Genomic DNA, 12,836 nt, shown 5'->3' on the forward strand with positions numbered 1-12,836 from the left:
TCGACTGCATCAAAAACGCCGGCCTGGTTCTCAACTCCAAGAAATGTAAATTTGGTGACCGTCAAACTCTTGTGCTGGGTTATCTTGTTGACAAAGACGGTATCCGGCCTGATCCCCTCAAGACGGCAGCTGTTGAGGCATTCAGTGCGCCGCAGTCAGTGAAGCAACTTCGTAGTTTTCTGGGTCTTTGCTCTTACTTTCGCCGATTTATTCCTGGTTTTGCTGACGTCGCTTATCCTCTGACAAATCTGCTACATAAAGACGCACGGTTTGAGGGGACACCCGAGTGCGAGTCTGCATTTCGTCAGTTGAAGTTCCTGCTGACCTCCCGACCTATCCTTTGCCACTTCAATCCTACTGCGCCGACGGAAATCCACACAGATGCTAGTGGCGTCGGTTTGGGTGCCGTCTTGGTCCAACGTTATGACGACCGTCAGCACGTGATTGCTTATGTAAGCCGCTCATTAAGCAAACCTGAACGAAATTACACGGTGACAGAGCAAGAATGCCTCGCTGTAATCTTTGCAGTTCAGCGATTTCGCTCGTACTTGTACGGACGTCCATTCCTAGTCGTCACAGACCACCATACCCTGTGCTGGCTCGTGAATCTTCGCGACCCTTGTGGTCACCTTGCGTGCTGGGCTTTGAGGTTGCAGGAATATAACTTCACTGTTGCCTACAAGAGTGGCCGAAAACATGCTGACGCAGACTGCCTTTCCCGTATGCCGCTTACTACGACGGACTGCGACGCAGACGATTTTGATCATCTCGTCGCTTCTGTGACATCCGCTTTGCCAGAAATCGATGCGTTCAAAGCAGAACAACGGGCAGACACCAAATTGGAGCCACTCTTCACTTCTGCCCATTCAAGTGCAACAAGCAGCTACTGTCTACGTGACGGGCTCCTGTACAAAAGGAACTACTCAAGCACGGGTGCACGCTTTCTTCTAGTGGTGCCGGAGCGTCTCCGGCCAGCAATCCTTCAGGCTATGCACCATGACCCTACCTCCGGTCACTTAGGCACTGTGCGCACCCTTTATCGCATTCAAGAACGCTTTTACTGGCCCCGGATGCGACATTCGGTTGAGTTGTATGTCGCCTGCTGCATACGGTGCCAACGTCGGAAACGCCCAACCACTGCCCCATCTGGTCTCCTTCAACCTGTGCCGCCTCCCAGCTCACCCTTTCGGCAAGTTGGAATTGATCTGTTAGGCCCTTTTCCAAAGTCATCTAAGGGGAACCGCTGGATAATTGTCTGCGCCGACTATTTCACGCGCTATTGCGAGACGGCGGCTATACCATCAGCCACCGCCACCGAAGTATCGCTCTTCTTACTTCACGCTATTGTTCTGCGACATGGACCGCCTGGTTTTATTATAAGCGACCGGGGACGTCAATTCACGGCGCATATCGTGGAAGAGCTTGTGCGTTTATGTAACTCGCACCTCAGGCACTCGACGCCGTATCATCCGCAAACGAACGGCGTCACTGAGCGCACTAATCGGACAATCACAAATATGCTTTCCATGTATGTTGCGTCCGATCACAAGAATTGGGATGAAGTTCTACCGTTTATTACTTACGCCTACAACACCGCCAAGCACGAGACAACCGGCTACAGCCCCTGCTTCCTTCTATATGCTCGGCCGCCCCGGTATACGCTCGACACTGTCCTCCCTTTTTACCACCACGACAATCTTACGGTCGCCGATACGCTATGCCTTGCTGAAGAGGCTCGGAGACTTGCGCGTCTGCGGACTTTGGCATCACAAGAAAACTCCAAAGGCCGCTACGACGCACGACATCGGCCTGTTGCATATCACCCTGGTGATCTCGTTTGGCTTTGGACTCCTACAAGGAAGCGCGGTTTGTGCCAAAAGCTGCTGGAAAACTACGATGGACCGTATGTTGTCATCGACAAAGTCAGCGAAGTAAACTATACTCTCGCGCGCCTCACGAACACTGGTAGACGTTCTGCTAGGACACAGTCGCGCATGTAGCACGGTTGAAATCATGCACGCCACGGCAAGCTTGTTGACTCGCCCAGTGGGCTTTGTCTGCGAGGAGAGGTATATGTTACGTGCAAGCGCGTAAAAGGGACGCGTGGATCAAGAAGAGAAAGAAAGAGGAGAACGAAGACTGTGCAGCGGCCATTCCTGTTGTTCGTAGCCTGCCGTTCCTGCTCTCGCACGCCTAAATAAACCCCTTTTCCCTGTGCTTGTAACAATATGTCACATATGACTCGGTCGACGTCTGGACGTGAAACCCAAGTTGCATCTTCGCGGCTAGTTTACGTCTAACAGTCTTCATGAAAAGGCCGCCAAGCTTTTCCTTTGATTGCTCACAACTTCTTAGCTCCTCGTCATGTGTAGGAAACCAGGCGTTACGTGCCTATCAGGTCGAATATCGCATTGGTTAACATAAGTGCGTGAACGCACCTGTTGTTCTCGCTCACGAGCTGGTGCATCTGGAGTCAATCATCAATGTCGAGACCTTCTGGCACCCGCAAACGTGATAGGGTCGCGGTGCTCAGGCAAGAAGCCGGTTGGCATGGTGGTCACCATCGTGGCCGCTGTTGCTGCAGCTTCTTCGTCAGTCGGCATGACGGTAGCGGCCAAGCTACGACTGCTTCAGAGCTGCGTCTTGCGTCAGATGTGCCCGGTAGTTCCACCAAAATCTGGCACAAGGAGTAAGGAAACAGGCAAATCTCTTTAGATGTTATGTAAGAGAGAATGCCAGATCACGCGTATCTTTAACTTCATCATCTCCAGCCCTAAGCTCTTCCTTTCCTTTTTCAGCCTCGCGTTCAGCGTTTTAATAATATTGAAGATGACTGTGCATTGTTTATATGTTTTCCAGTGACCATTTTTCACTATCTGGTAGTGCTAAAAAGTTCAGTTGTACTGTCTAACCATTGTTACAAAGGCGTGTTACACTGTCTGACCAGTGGTAAATAGCTCGTAATTTACAGTTGGGACACTTAAAAAACTCAGGTGTTTTACGCACCGACAACCTTGATCTGATTAAACACCATGTTGTAGTGGGAGCCTCCGGAATAATGTTTAACACCTGGGGTTCCTTAACGCGCAGCTAAATCTGAGTACAAGAGAGTTTCACCCCAATCGGAATGCGGCCAACGCGGCCAAGATCGAACCAGCGACCTAGAGCTCAGCAGCCCAACGCCATAGCCACTCGAGTCCCACGGTGGGTAAACTTGCTCTTTAGCGTCCCGTGAACGTGGCCATAGTCTTTCCTTTTTTTCGCTTACGATCGTATCAGGCAAATAATTAAGCCAAAGAAAGTATGAGGAAAGTAACCTGTTATTTTTTAAATAAAATACAGAAATATTAGGGGCGAGGGGAAAATTCATGAGCCGTCCAACTCTGTGAAGTTACATGACCATTGAAGCCGTTTAGCGCAAGACACAGAGGTGAGATAGTATTTTAGCAAAGGTACGAAGATATTTATTGTCCTGATCGCTGGTCATCGTGACGATAGGCATACACACGCAAACATTCGCGTATCGCCTCTGTTATTATATGCGTGCGTCAAGTAAGAAAATCAATGGCTCATACACCTTTCAGAAATGGTTCACACTGTAAATAAAATTTAGCACGGCCGCCCCATTACGGTGACAGAAGAGAAATAACATTCGACGCTGGATTGAAGAACGGCAACAAATGCCGGCGTTGAAGACGGCGATGCTCGAGACATTGCTGATGGTGATAGTTGATGATAATGATAAAGTTGCCTATGGCAATGGAAGACGAGTCACCGGGTAATAAACTTGGTTTGGACCAGTCGTTGGTCTGAGCTTGGGTTTGCCACATACCGGTCCCGCGTTGTGCTATTGTCCATTCTAGCATGTTTGGGTACGTCAGTACAAGGAAATTCAATGAGTTCTAGGATTTTACACATCAAAGTCACGATGAGATCATGAGGCGCAATAGTAGATGGCTGCGGAATAATTTTTACCCATTTGAATTCTCCACCACGCACCTAAATCTACTTACACAAGCGGTTTTGCATTCGGGGCCCGCCAGTACGTGAGTGGATTGAGCTTGTAGTGTAGCGACGGGGCCTTTATTATTAGCAGAAATTGTGTAAGACTCGGCGGCTGATGGCCTTTCTTTTTTTCATAGGGATGCAGGAGCGGTTGTCCTTCTTCTTCCGGCGTTACTACTTCCGACCCTTCCGGTAGTGTTCTCCAGTGAACCACCTCCCGACATCGTGGTCTTCTTTGCAGATGACATGGTAAGCGGCGAAATTTTATTCGGTACCAATTTATGCGTAAAAGCGTTCCTTTTTCGAAAGAGATATTGTCCGCTTACTTGCACAGTTACTATGGTTGCTGCTAGGAACAGCAGAAGCCTCAATTTCGCAATTTAGGACATTGCTGTATGAAACGGCATCATGTTCGCACACAAAAAAAAAGAAACGTGAAAACTTCCTGATATGTATTTTTGTTCGACATGGTGTTTGCCCCACATGTTTGCTCGACATGGTGCAGGGTAAGAACAAAAGAAATGAATGTGGTATCAAGCACGTCGACAGGTTCGTCCCATGCAGAACAGGGGTAGTGTACCAGATACCTCTCTCTTGTGGCAATAGCTACATAGGGCAGACTGGACGGTGCCTAAACGTCAGACTGCAGGAGCACCGCGCAGGAGTAGAAGGATTGGCGGGGGGTGGCAAACTGGCTGACCATTGTCGCCACTGTCGTAATTGCACGCCTAGGTTCCGCGACACCAAAGTCTTGAAGATGTTTGCGTCACAACTGAGCCGTGAAATCTATGAAGCTTATTGTATAAAAATGCAATCTGGCACTTGCGTAAGCAGCTCTTCAGGGTCATTGAGCGATAAAGAGTTCAAATATTTACAAGCAAATTTGTGGCACTCACGCCCGCATGCCAACGTCGAGTGATGGCTGTCTGATGATTAGCAAGTGTAATTATGTTACTTGTATAAATGTGGGATTTCCCGGAGTAAACCTTAGTTGAAGTTCCGCGCCTGTCTTCTGTGTTCCTTCTTTGTCCCTTGTTTTTGTGCTGTTACATGATGCATTCCAATAGTGCCCATATAGCTGTTATCGCTATGGAAAGGCCAACACATTACTTACCTTAGAGTATCCGTGTATCGCGGGCCTTCACATCATGAACGACCAACTTCATGATTCCTCAGGAAAAGCTGTCCAAACATATCTATGGCGACTTTGTGATTCATTGTTCGTGTCTCGTGAGTGATGCTAATGCTGTAGAGCCGAGAAGATTCTGGAACTTTGTGGCGTTGACAGTCTCATCGCGTTTCTGTGATAGTTTGGCGACCACCGTCATATCGAAGACTAAAGCAAGCGCGTGCTGAATGGAGGTCGGATTCGACATGAGCATCTGGCGCACGTGTTCAGCGATACTACGGTGAAAGAAATCACCCTGAAGCCCACATAGCAAGAACCATGTGTCTTTCTTCTCTTCCTTCCAGGTTACGTTTTTTATCTAGCATACTTATTGAAGTAGCAGAAGTTTTAACTACTGCGACCCGGTACGCTTAGACTCGAACAGAATATCGGTAGTGTAAAACCGCCTCCTTATAACCGCTAGTGAAATAGCATACCTGTGTGGTCACAACGAATGCATACATTTCCAACTTCGGATATGGGTGACTCCTAGCGCTGTGCTTCACGAATGATGATTTAATGACCACATAAAAATTTTCAAATAAATCAACGTTTAATTGGTCATAATTTATGTCAATAGAAACGATCCATCAGGCAGGACTCCCGAACTACTTTAGGAGTTGGGTTAAGGGTCAATAGCTTATGGAAATATTCATATTGCGAACGATGATTTACATTTGAGAACTACCACAAAGCGCTATTTAAAAACTGAATATTTCTCCTTATATATATCCAAGGCTTCACTGGTAGCTTTGCAAAGTCTAACTACCAACAAAAAGTACGTTCAGCAGCAAATAATCGTCATGTTTAAAAGTAACATTCCATATCCTCCACTGTCCTCCCCGTTTTACAACGTCTACCCAGAACATGGAATACATAGGAGTATAGCGAGCCTTGCAACTATCACCAGGATTTTTTGTCGAAATAAAAGCGTTCAAATTGCCTACCGAATTCCGGGCTTCGGTACGTGGCTATTGATGGTCTCTGTCATGACATCCTAAAAGGTTCCAGTTAAAGAATGCGTGTCATAAACATGTGTGCCGTTTCTGTGTCATGTGTGCCGTTTGATGCGTGCCGTAAAGATGTCATGTGTGCCGTTTCTGTCACGCCAGGCAGGTAAATAGTATTACCTTTCTGCAGGGATGGGATGACCCAAGCTTTCATGGGTCTTCCCAAATTCCTACACCGAACCTGGACGCCTTAGCGGCAGATGGCATCATACTCAACAACTTCTACGTCCAGCCAGCCTGCACACCTTCAAGATCGGCTTTCATGACTGGCCGCTACCCGATACGTGCTGGTAAATTAGTTATACTGCTTGCTGTATGTGCACAGTTATGAGGAACGCAACGACGATCGTAACCAGGAATTCGGGACATTGCCCCTTCTGCCAGGTGTCAAACCAGTCTGCAGCACATAATTAAAGCTTGTTTCTCTCTCTCTTCACCGCAATGCACCAGCACAACTGAGAGAGCAGCATTTTCCCGAAATATTATTTCGAAAGATCGTCCGAATTTCGACACCATTGTGTCAGCAACCTCACAGTGCACGTCCTTCTGATAACATGCGTAGTTACAGAACTTAGTCGTAACCTCCCTGCTGCGTTATAGAGATTGTTTGTTCAAGAATTGAAGCACTGGTATAGCGCAGCAGTGAGTCTACGACTAATTGCCCTAAATATGCATGCCATTAGCACTACGTACTCTGTCGACGTTACAAACTAAATGTTGTTGAAAGTTGGGTGGTCTTTTGAAATAACTTGCTTTTTTTATTCTTGCACTTGAGGTACTCTGCTGCATAGCGGTGGAGTTCAACCGATAGTCCAGGGGCCAATGTCGAGAATTCTTGGACATGTGGCAGATTTAAGCAAATGTCACAGCGCTGGCACGCCTTGAAAACGGGCTGTTTTCTGAGCAGAAAATCTCGAAATGCCTGCTTGACCAATCTTTCCGTCAGAAGGCGACGAGCGCTCTAATCAAGTTCCTCCGTACCAGCAACCCGGTTAAACCATTGAGACACTCCCACGCTCTTTCTTATGTGTGTGTGTGTCTGTGTTTGTCTCTCTATCTCGGCCTCCGCGTGTGCTTTTCCTTTTTATCCTTCTGTCTCTCCATGCCCTTTCTCCAGTGCAGGGTAGCAAACTGGATGTTTATATTTCGCTTCTCCTCTCTACCGTTAGCGTTTATTTTATTCTACTCTTAGGGAAATGTTTCAGTAGCAATTGATTATGTTTTTAAAAGACAAACAGGGAGCCAGTTTAGTGCCGTCAAAGCCTTAAGAAGCGCTAACTGAATGAAGTAACTTATTATGCATTGCTGACAAAGAGAATAACCGACCTTCATTTTATATAAGCCGAAGGCAGTCATTCGAAGAGGCTAGTTACAAGAGTCAAACCGTGTTAAGAAGTGTAACGGCGAAGGTTGCCTGATTTCATTGAGACAGTTCTGCAAAACATATTTCCGCCAATAGGTATCAGACAGGCCTTGAGATCTGTGTCTTGCGCGGCGAGTCTGGTGCACTTTTCTGTTGCTATACTGCGAGTCATTTAGTTAACTACTAACAACCAACTGCAGATGCGTACGACGACACTAAAACATCATAAAAGAGCTGAACGGAACAAAGACACAAACTCAACATTTTTTCCATAGCTAAGCCATAAGCGCCGACACCGGGGAAGAAAGGGGGAGTTCTTCCGGGCTCGAGCCCACACAGAAGCTTTCGGGAGGTAGAGGAAGGGGCAGGTCCCCCTCGGGTGATGCTGAATCCTACCTCCCTCTCCCTCCCCCCCTCCCATAGGTGATTACCAGAGTTCTGTTACAAACATTACTTGAGGTTCCTCTTGAGTTGCCTCTACCTTTTCGCTTAAAATAGTTTTGTGCCTAAAAGCTTACGGCACCATTGTTGGCGCGGACGTGCACGATTTTAATCATGCTTTCGCCTTATTTCTGCAAATTCTGACAATAAAAGGACAAGCGCATGAGAAGCACCAGCGACGGTTACCTCATCCGCATTTTTTCGCTTCAGTAATATTTTTGTTCAAATTTTCACTCTGAAGCCCATGTACAGACGCAAAACATTTATTATATACACAAGACAAAGTTTATTATATTATTGTAAAGAAAAGCAAGTAGCCAACTCACAATTGTTTCTAAAAGTATGGACAGCCTATGCCTAGAGAATGAATGGTTGTTGCATGATCACCTCGCTTCAACTTGCTTTGAGTGCTTTCTTAACCTTGAAAAAGACATGCAGACTTCAGTGACCCCTTCGGCAGACTCTTTTATCCGCGGCATGTGAAATCCAGATGAATGATATAAGTGCCAGTGTTGCTTCTCTTTTCAGCAGGCAACGTTATAGGCTCATAAAAAAAAGAAAACTCTTCTCATAATTTGCAACATTCATTAGGATTGGAAACATCGCCACTGCACGCGGAAGTCATAAATATGTATAATTTATTTTTAGAATAAGAAAATAAAACAGGAACAGCCCAACACTGGACGAGCGAGCAAAGCGCACAAGACAGCGCTCTGTCCTGTGCTCTTTACTCGCATGTCCTGTGTTGCGCTGTTTCTGTTTCTTTTTTTCATTTTAAAGATTAACCAACCGACGCCTTTGAACACACTGCTAGTGTATAATTCACTGAGCAGCCGAAATGAAGCCAAGCCCGATATCAATAGCAATCACGTGCAGCAACGCTTGTACTCAGCTCACGTCTTCCGATCAAAGAGCGTGCGTACAGCCAGAGGTACTACGAAGTACTTGACACAATGTTATTTTTCTTAAGCAATGAGTATCCACCTGAGATGTCGCAGTATATGTGACAGACTCAGTATTTTTCCACAAGGAAGCAAGCATTGGCAGGGTGTCCCAACTATCACTCACAAAATTTAAAAATATGCAAATACCACATAGCTGGACCGAACCAAGTTAATGTTGTTTGCAGTCGTTTCGAGGTACTAAGATTATTTCTTGCATTTCGCATTATTACATAATTAGTCTCAATTCAAAATCAACTTCTAAAACATAATTAGATCAAAGGTGTCAATGAGAAAACTGTAATACAGCGTGACTCCCAATACCGCTTTCTGTTCCTCAATACTTGCTACATAAAATTTTTGCGAGTGTGAAAGAAGCCCGCGAATACACGCAGATTTGCTGCGCGACTGGCCGCTCGATGCACATTGCGTGTATTCACGGGCTACTTTCACGCTCGGAGAAACATTCTTTTGCAGCACTTATTGAGCAACAGAATGCTGTAGCAGGAGTTTTTCATAGTGTTCTACAAGTTTCTCATTTACACTTTTGATCTAGTTATAATATTTTAGAAGTTGACCAATTAATTATAAGCGAATCTGCAAGCGACAGAAGAGAACATTATCTTGGCTGTGTCCATCTAAATGGCAGTTTCATATCTTTAACTCTTGGTGCATCATAGCAGGGACACCCAGTATGACAAATTTCTACGGTGACAGCTTTGAACGAGGACGTCGGATTTTTTTTACGGATGTATGCTGGTTGGCATTGCAAGCAAGCAAAACTGGGCACCATTGCATACGTTCGAGGTCGTCGTGCACGTGTTTTCGGAGGACGAGGGCAAACACCTGCGAAACGTTCTTTTCCGGAAATGACCAAGCTAAGAAGAATTCCGTTGGCAAACTCTCGTCCAGCACGCCCGAGAGGTCTTCTTATTATCTTCGACGACTGAAAAAGTACTTGCGGTCGACGACTGGACGAGACCCTTTGAGCCATCTCTCAGTTTGGCACGCTAACAAACAATTCCTACGCAAAATTAGTTTGAATGAGATTGTCAACCACTTCGTTGCCAGATCAAGCGCCCAAATGAACACGTTTTTCCACTTATGGAGAAACCACCGCATTAGGCAACGAACTGATGTCTTTAATAGGAAACAGAACGGCGCCAGCTTACAAGTCAGTGCAAACCACCTCGCTTAGAAAACAGCGCAGAAAGTTATTCGAAAGAAAGAGAACGGGGTAGGTAACTGTGCAAGCAGGGCGAGGCCTCTTTGGTACGCTAAGATGCTTGGTTGCGCTAGTTGTAAAACTCCCTTGTCTATGCTGTGCATTTTCCGTACTAATTTTTAATCGTCGTATGCTGTGTTAGCTGCTCCATAACGCAATCTACTACTTGGTTACTACTTGGTCTCGTGTCCTTTCACGCTTTGGAGATATCGTTGTGTCTTATTTATTGATGGATTTACTTCTTAATATGGTTGTTGATTTGTGCACCTGTAACTTAGTTCTCTATAATCCTTCTTTACACCACCGGGAAATAAATGAAACCAATGGCATAACGCATGCTTTCACAAGGAATTAAACTATTGCATTGCAGTGACACATTGCTTTATGCTAATTTCTTTTATTTTTTTTATTTAGAACATACTGCAGGCCTACAGTAGGCCCAAGCAGGAGGGGCGAATACATAATATATGCAAAAAGGACAGGATTAGCAAAATTGAAAAATGTTAAATACAAGTTGTAATACAAAATACAGCAATAAATACAAGGCTCAGATGCAAAATACAGAAAGTAAACATAGAAATGAATGGCTCTCAAATTGAATACTGTGAAGAAAACTTTGAGTCAAAAGAATCAGCTCTGGTTAAAAGATCTGGCGGACATCTGTTCCACTCCTCAATGGTGCGTGGAAAAAATGAGTATTTAAAGGCGTTAATCCTAGCACTGTAAGGGGTTAATGATTGTGCATGATGATTTCGTGTTTGGCGCGTAGTGTTAGGTTTAAGGAAGGGGTCTGCATTCATAGACAGTTTATGGTTTTTTAGTGAGAAAAGTAGTTTCAGTCTTTGAATTTTCCGGCCCAGCTGTAATGTTTCAATACCGTGAGTTCGCATGAGGGTCGTTGGTGAGTCAGTTACACGTTACTTTGAAAAAATAAAATGGACGGCTTTGCGTTGAATCATTTCAAGGGCCTCGATGTTACGTTTAATCATTCTACTCATAGGTTGGGATGAGAAATTTTATATATTTCGTGCAATCTTTATGTATATTAGGTATTATGTCTTCTCAACTGACGTTTCGTCAGAAAAGATTCCTTGGTTGTATCTTTGTGTATTAAAACTAACGACGGGCCACTTGGCTTTTTTTTCATTATAGTGTATTTCGGTGACCTAATACGCACAATGCACATATATCTCACTAGCGCGTTCGACTGAATCCGCTTGTCGCATTGCTCAGCCGAGAGACGCCAGTCTATTGGTGGTGCGAGGACACTCAGGCTGTGAAACTGAACTGTGTCCTACTATGACGTCTTGTATATACTCATATGAGGCCGTCACTTCAGTTAACCATTCTTCGAGATCACCGGAAATTTTTCTCTAGTACCATGTGTGAAAGTTTTCAAATTCGCCTTCTATATGTATATATATATATATATATATATATATATATATATATATATATATATATATATATATATATATATATATATATATATATATAGATGGGGGTTGGGAAAGTTGGTCCGGCCTCAGCCGTCCGCCCCCTCCCCCCCCCCCTTCTAAATGAAAACTGTCTGCCTATGAGCTAAGTTAATGGAGGTTACACAGTGATATTTGCGAACTGTATGTCGTCCGCATTCTATGAGCCAGAGGAGTAGGGGATCCAGAGGGACCCGATTTTCTTTAATGCAATCATATAAACAAAACAGGTGCTTCAGCCAGGTGAATCATGGGAACTTTTTTTTATATTCAGTCGAAAGTTAGAAACAATGAGGAAAACAGATGTTAAATTGGACGAAAACACAACTTGCCGCATGTGCGCGACTACCGCACATCTTCGGCAATTCGTCTGATGTGGTTTACCGATTAAGCTACGATGGCGGCTCTCTTGCAGTACACTTTCTGGGGTATTGGTGTATGGGAAAAGACGAGCCTGATGAGTGTTAGCCTGTGGCGCTGGGGGCCCTTGCGGCGAACGTGGAACATCCTTTCAAACACAAGTGTCACGTAGAGTATGTGAGCTCTGGAGCAGGGCTACTGTTCAATAACCCTGTAAACTGTGCGTGTTCGGTAATCTGTGTTTTAATGTATTACATGCGTGCATTGTATGCCTTATTAGGTACTCAAGGCTACCCGCTTGACATAGGCGAACCCTGGGGACTGCCCTTAGACGTGAAAATCCTGCCGCAGTACCTCCGGGAGCTGGGCTACGAAACTCACCTAGTTGGAAAGGTAAGCGTTCATTGACACTTGAACCAAATACCTGCCACTGCATTACTTCTTGTGCAGATGGCACCAACATATAGGTTGCATACCGGGACATGTCCACAGCGAGCAGACTTACGCCACATTTTCTGGACAGGCCCCTCGTGGTCTTTATCACACCCAGCCATTGCCTTCCTGTTCCTTTCATCCCAAACTGTCATTGCCTTCTCGCTGTTTTCATCCCAACTTGCCATTGCCTTCTCCTTGTCTTCATTACAACCGACCATTGTCTCATTGTTTTCACACTGTCTTCCATTCCCCATCGGCTATTCACTTCCCATTCTCATCATTCCAACCAGCCATTGTCTCATTGTCTACCTCACGTTCGGTCATTGTCTTCCCGCTGTAATATACCCAACAAGCCAATACATTGTTTTTACCCCAAATTGTCATTGTCACCTTATCTTCATCCCAACTAAGCA

The 12,836-nt window shown here is 45.2% G+C and overlaps 1 protein-coding gene across 1 annotated transcript in view; it reads left to right on the top strand.

The window, feature by feature from the left end:
• Window positions 1–4,173: 4,173 nt before the first annotated feature.
• LOC142591103 (arylsulfatase B-like) overlaps window positions 4,174–12,836 on the top strand; it is a 47,148-nt gene continuing 38,485 nt past the window's right edge. Inside the window, exons 1-3 of the mRNA XM_075703490.1 lie at window positions 4,174–4,254; window positions 6,314–6,473; window positions 12,269–12,381. Coding sequence (XP_075559605.1) covers window positions 4,252–4,254; window positions 6,314–6,473; window positions 12,269–12,381 — 276 coding nt within the window. The 5' untranslated portion in view covers window positions 4,174–4,251. The remainder of the gene's footprint in view (window positions 4,255–6,313; window positions 6,474–12,268; window positions 12,382–12,836) is intronic.

The sequence above is a fragment of the Dermacentor variabilis genome, chromosome 8, assembly GCF_050947875.1.
Source record: "Dermacentor variabilis isolate Ectoservices chromosome 8, ASM5094787v1, whole genome shotgun sequence".
Taxonomy (NCBI): domain Eukaryota; kingdom Metazoa; phylum Arthropoda; class Arachnida; order Ixodida; family Ixodidae; genus Dermacentor; species Dermacentor variabilis.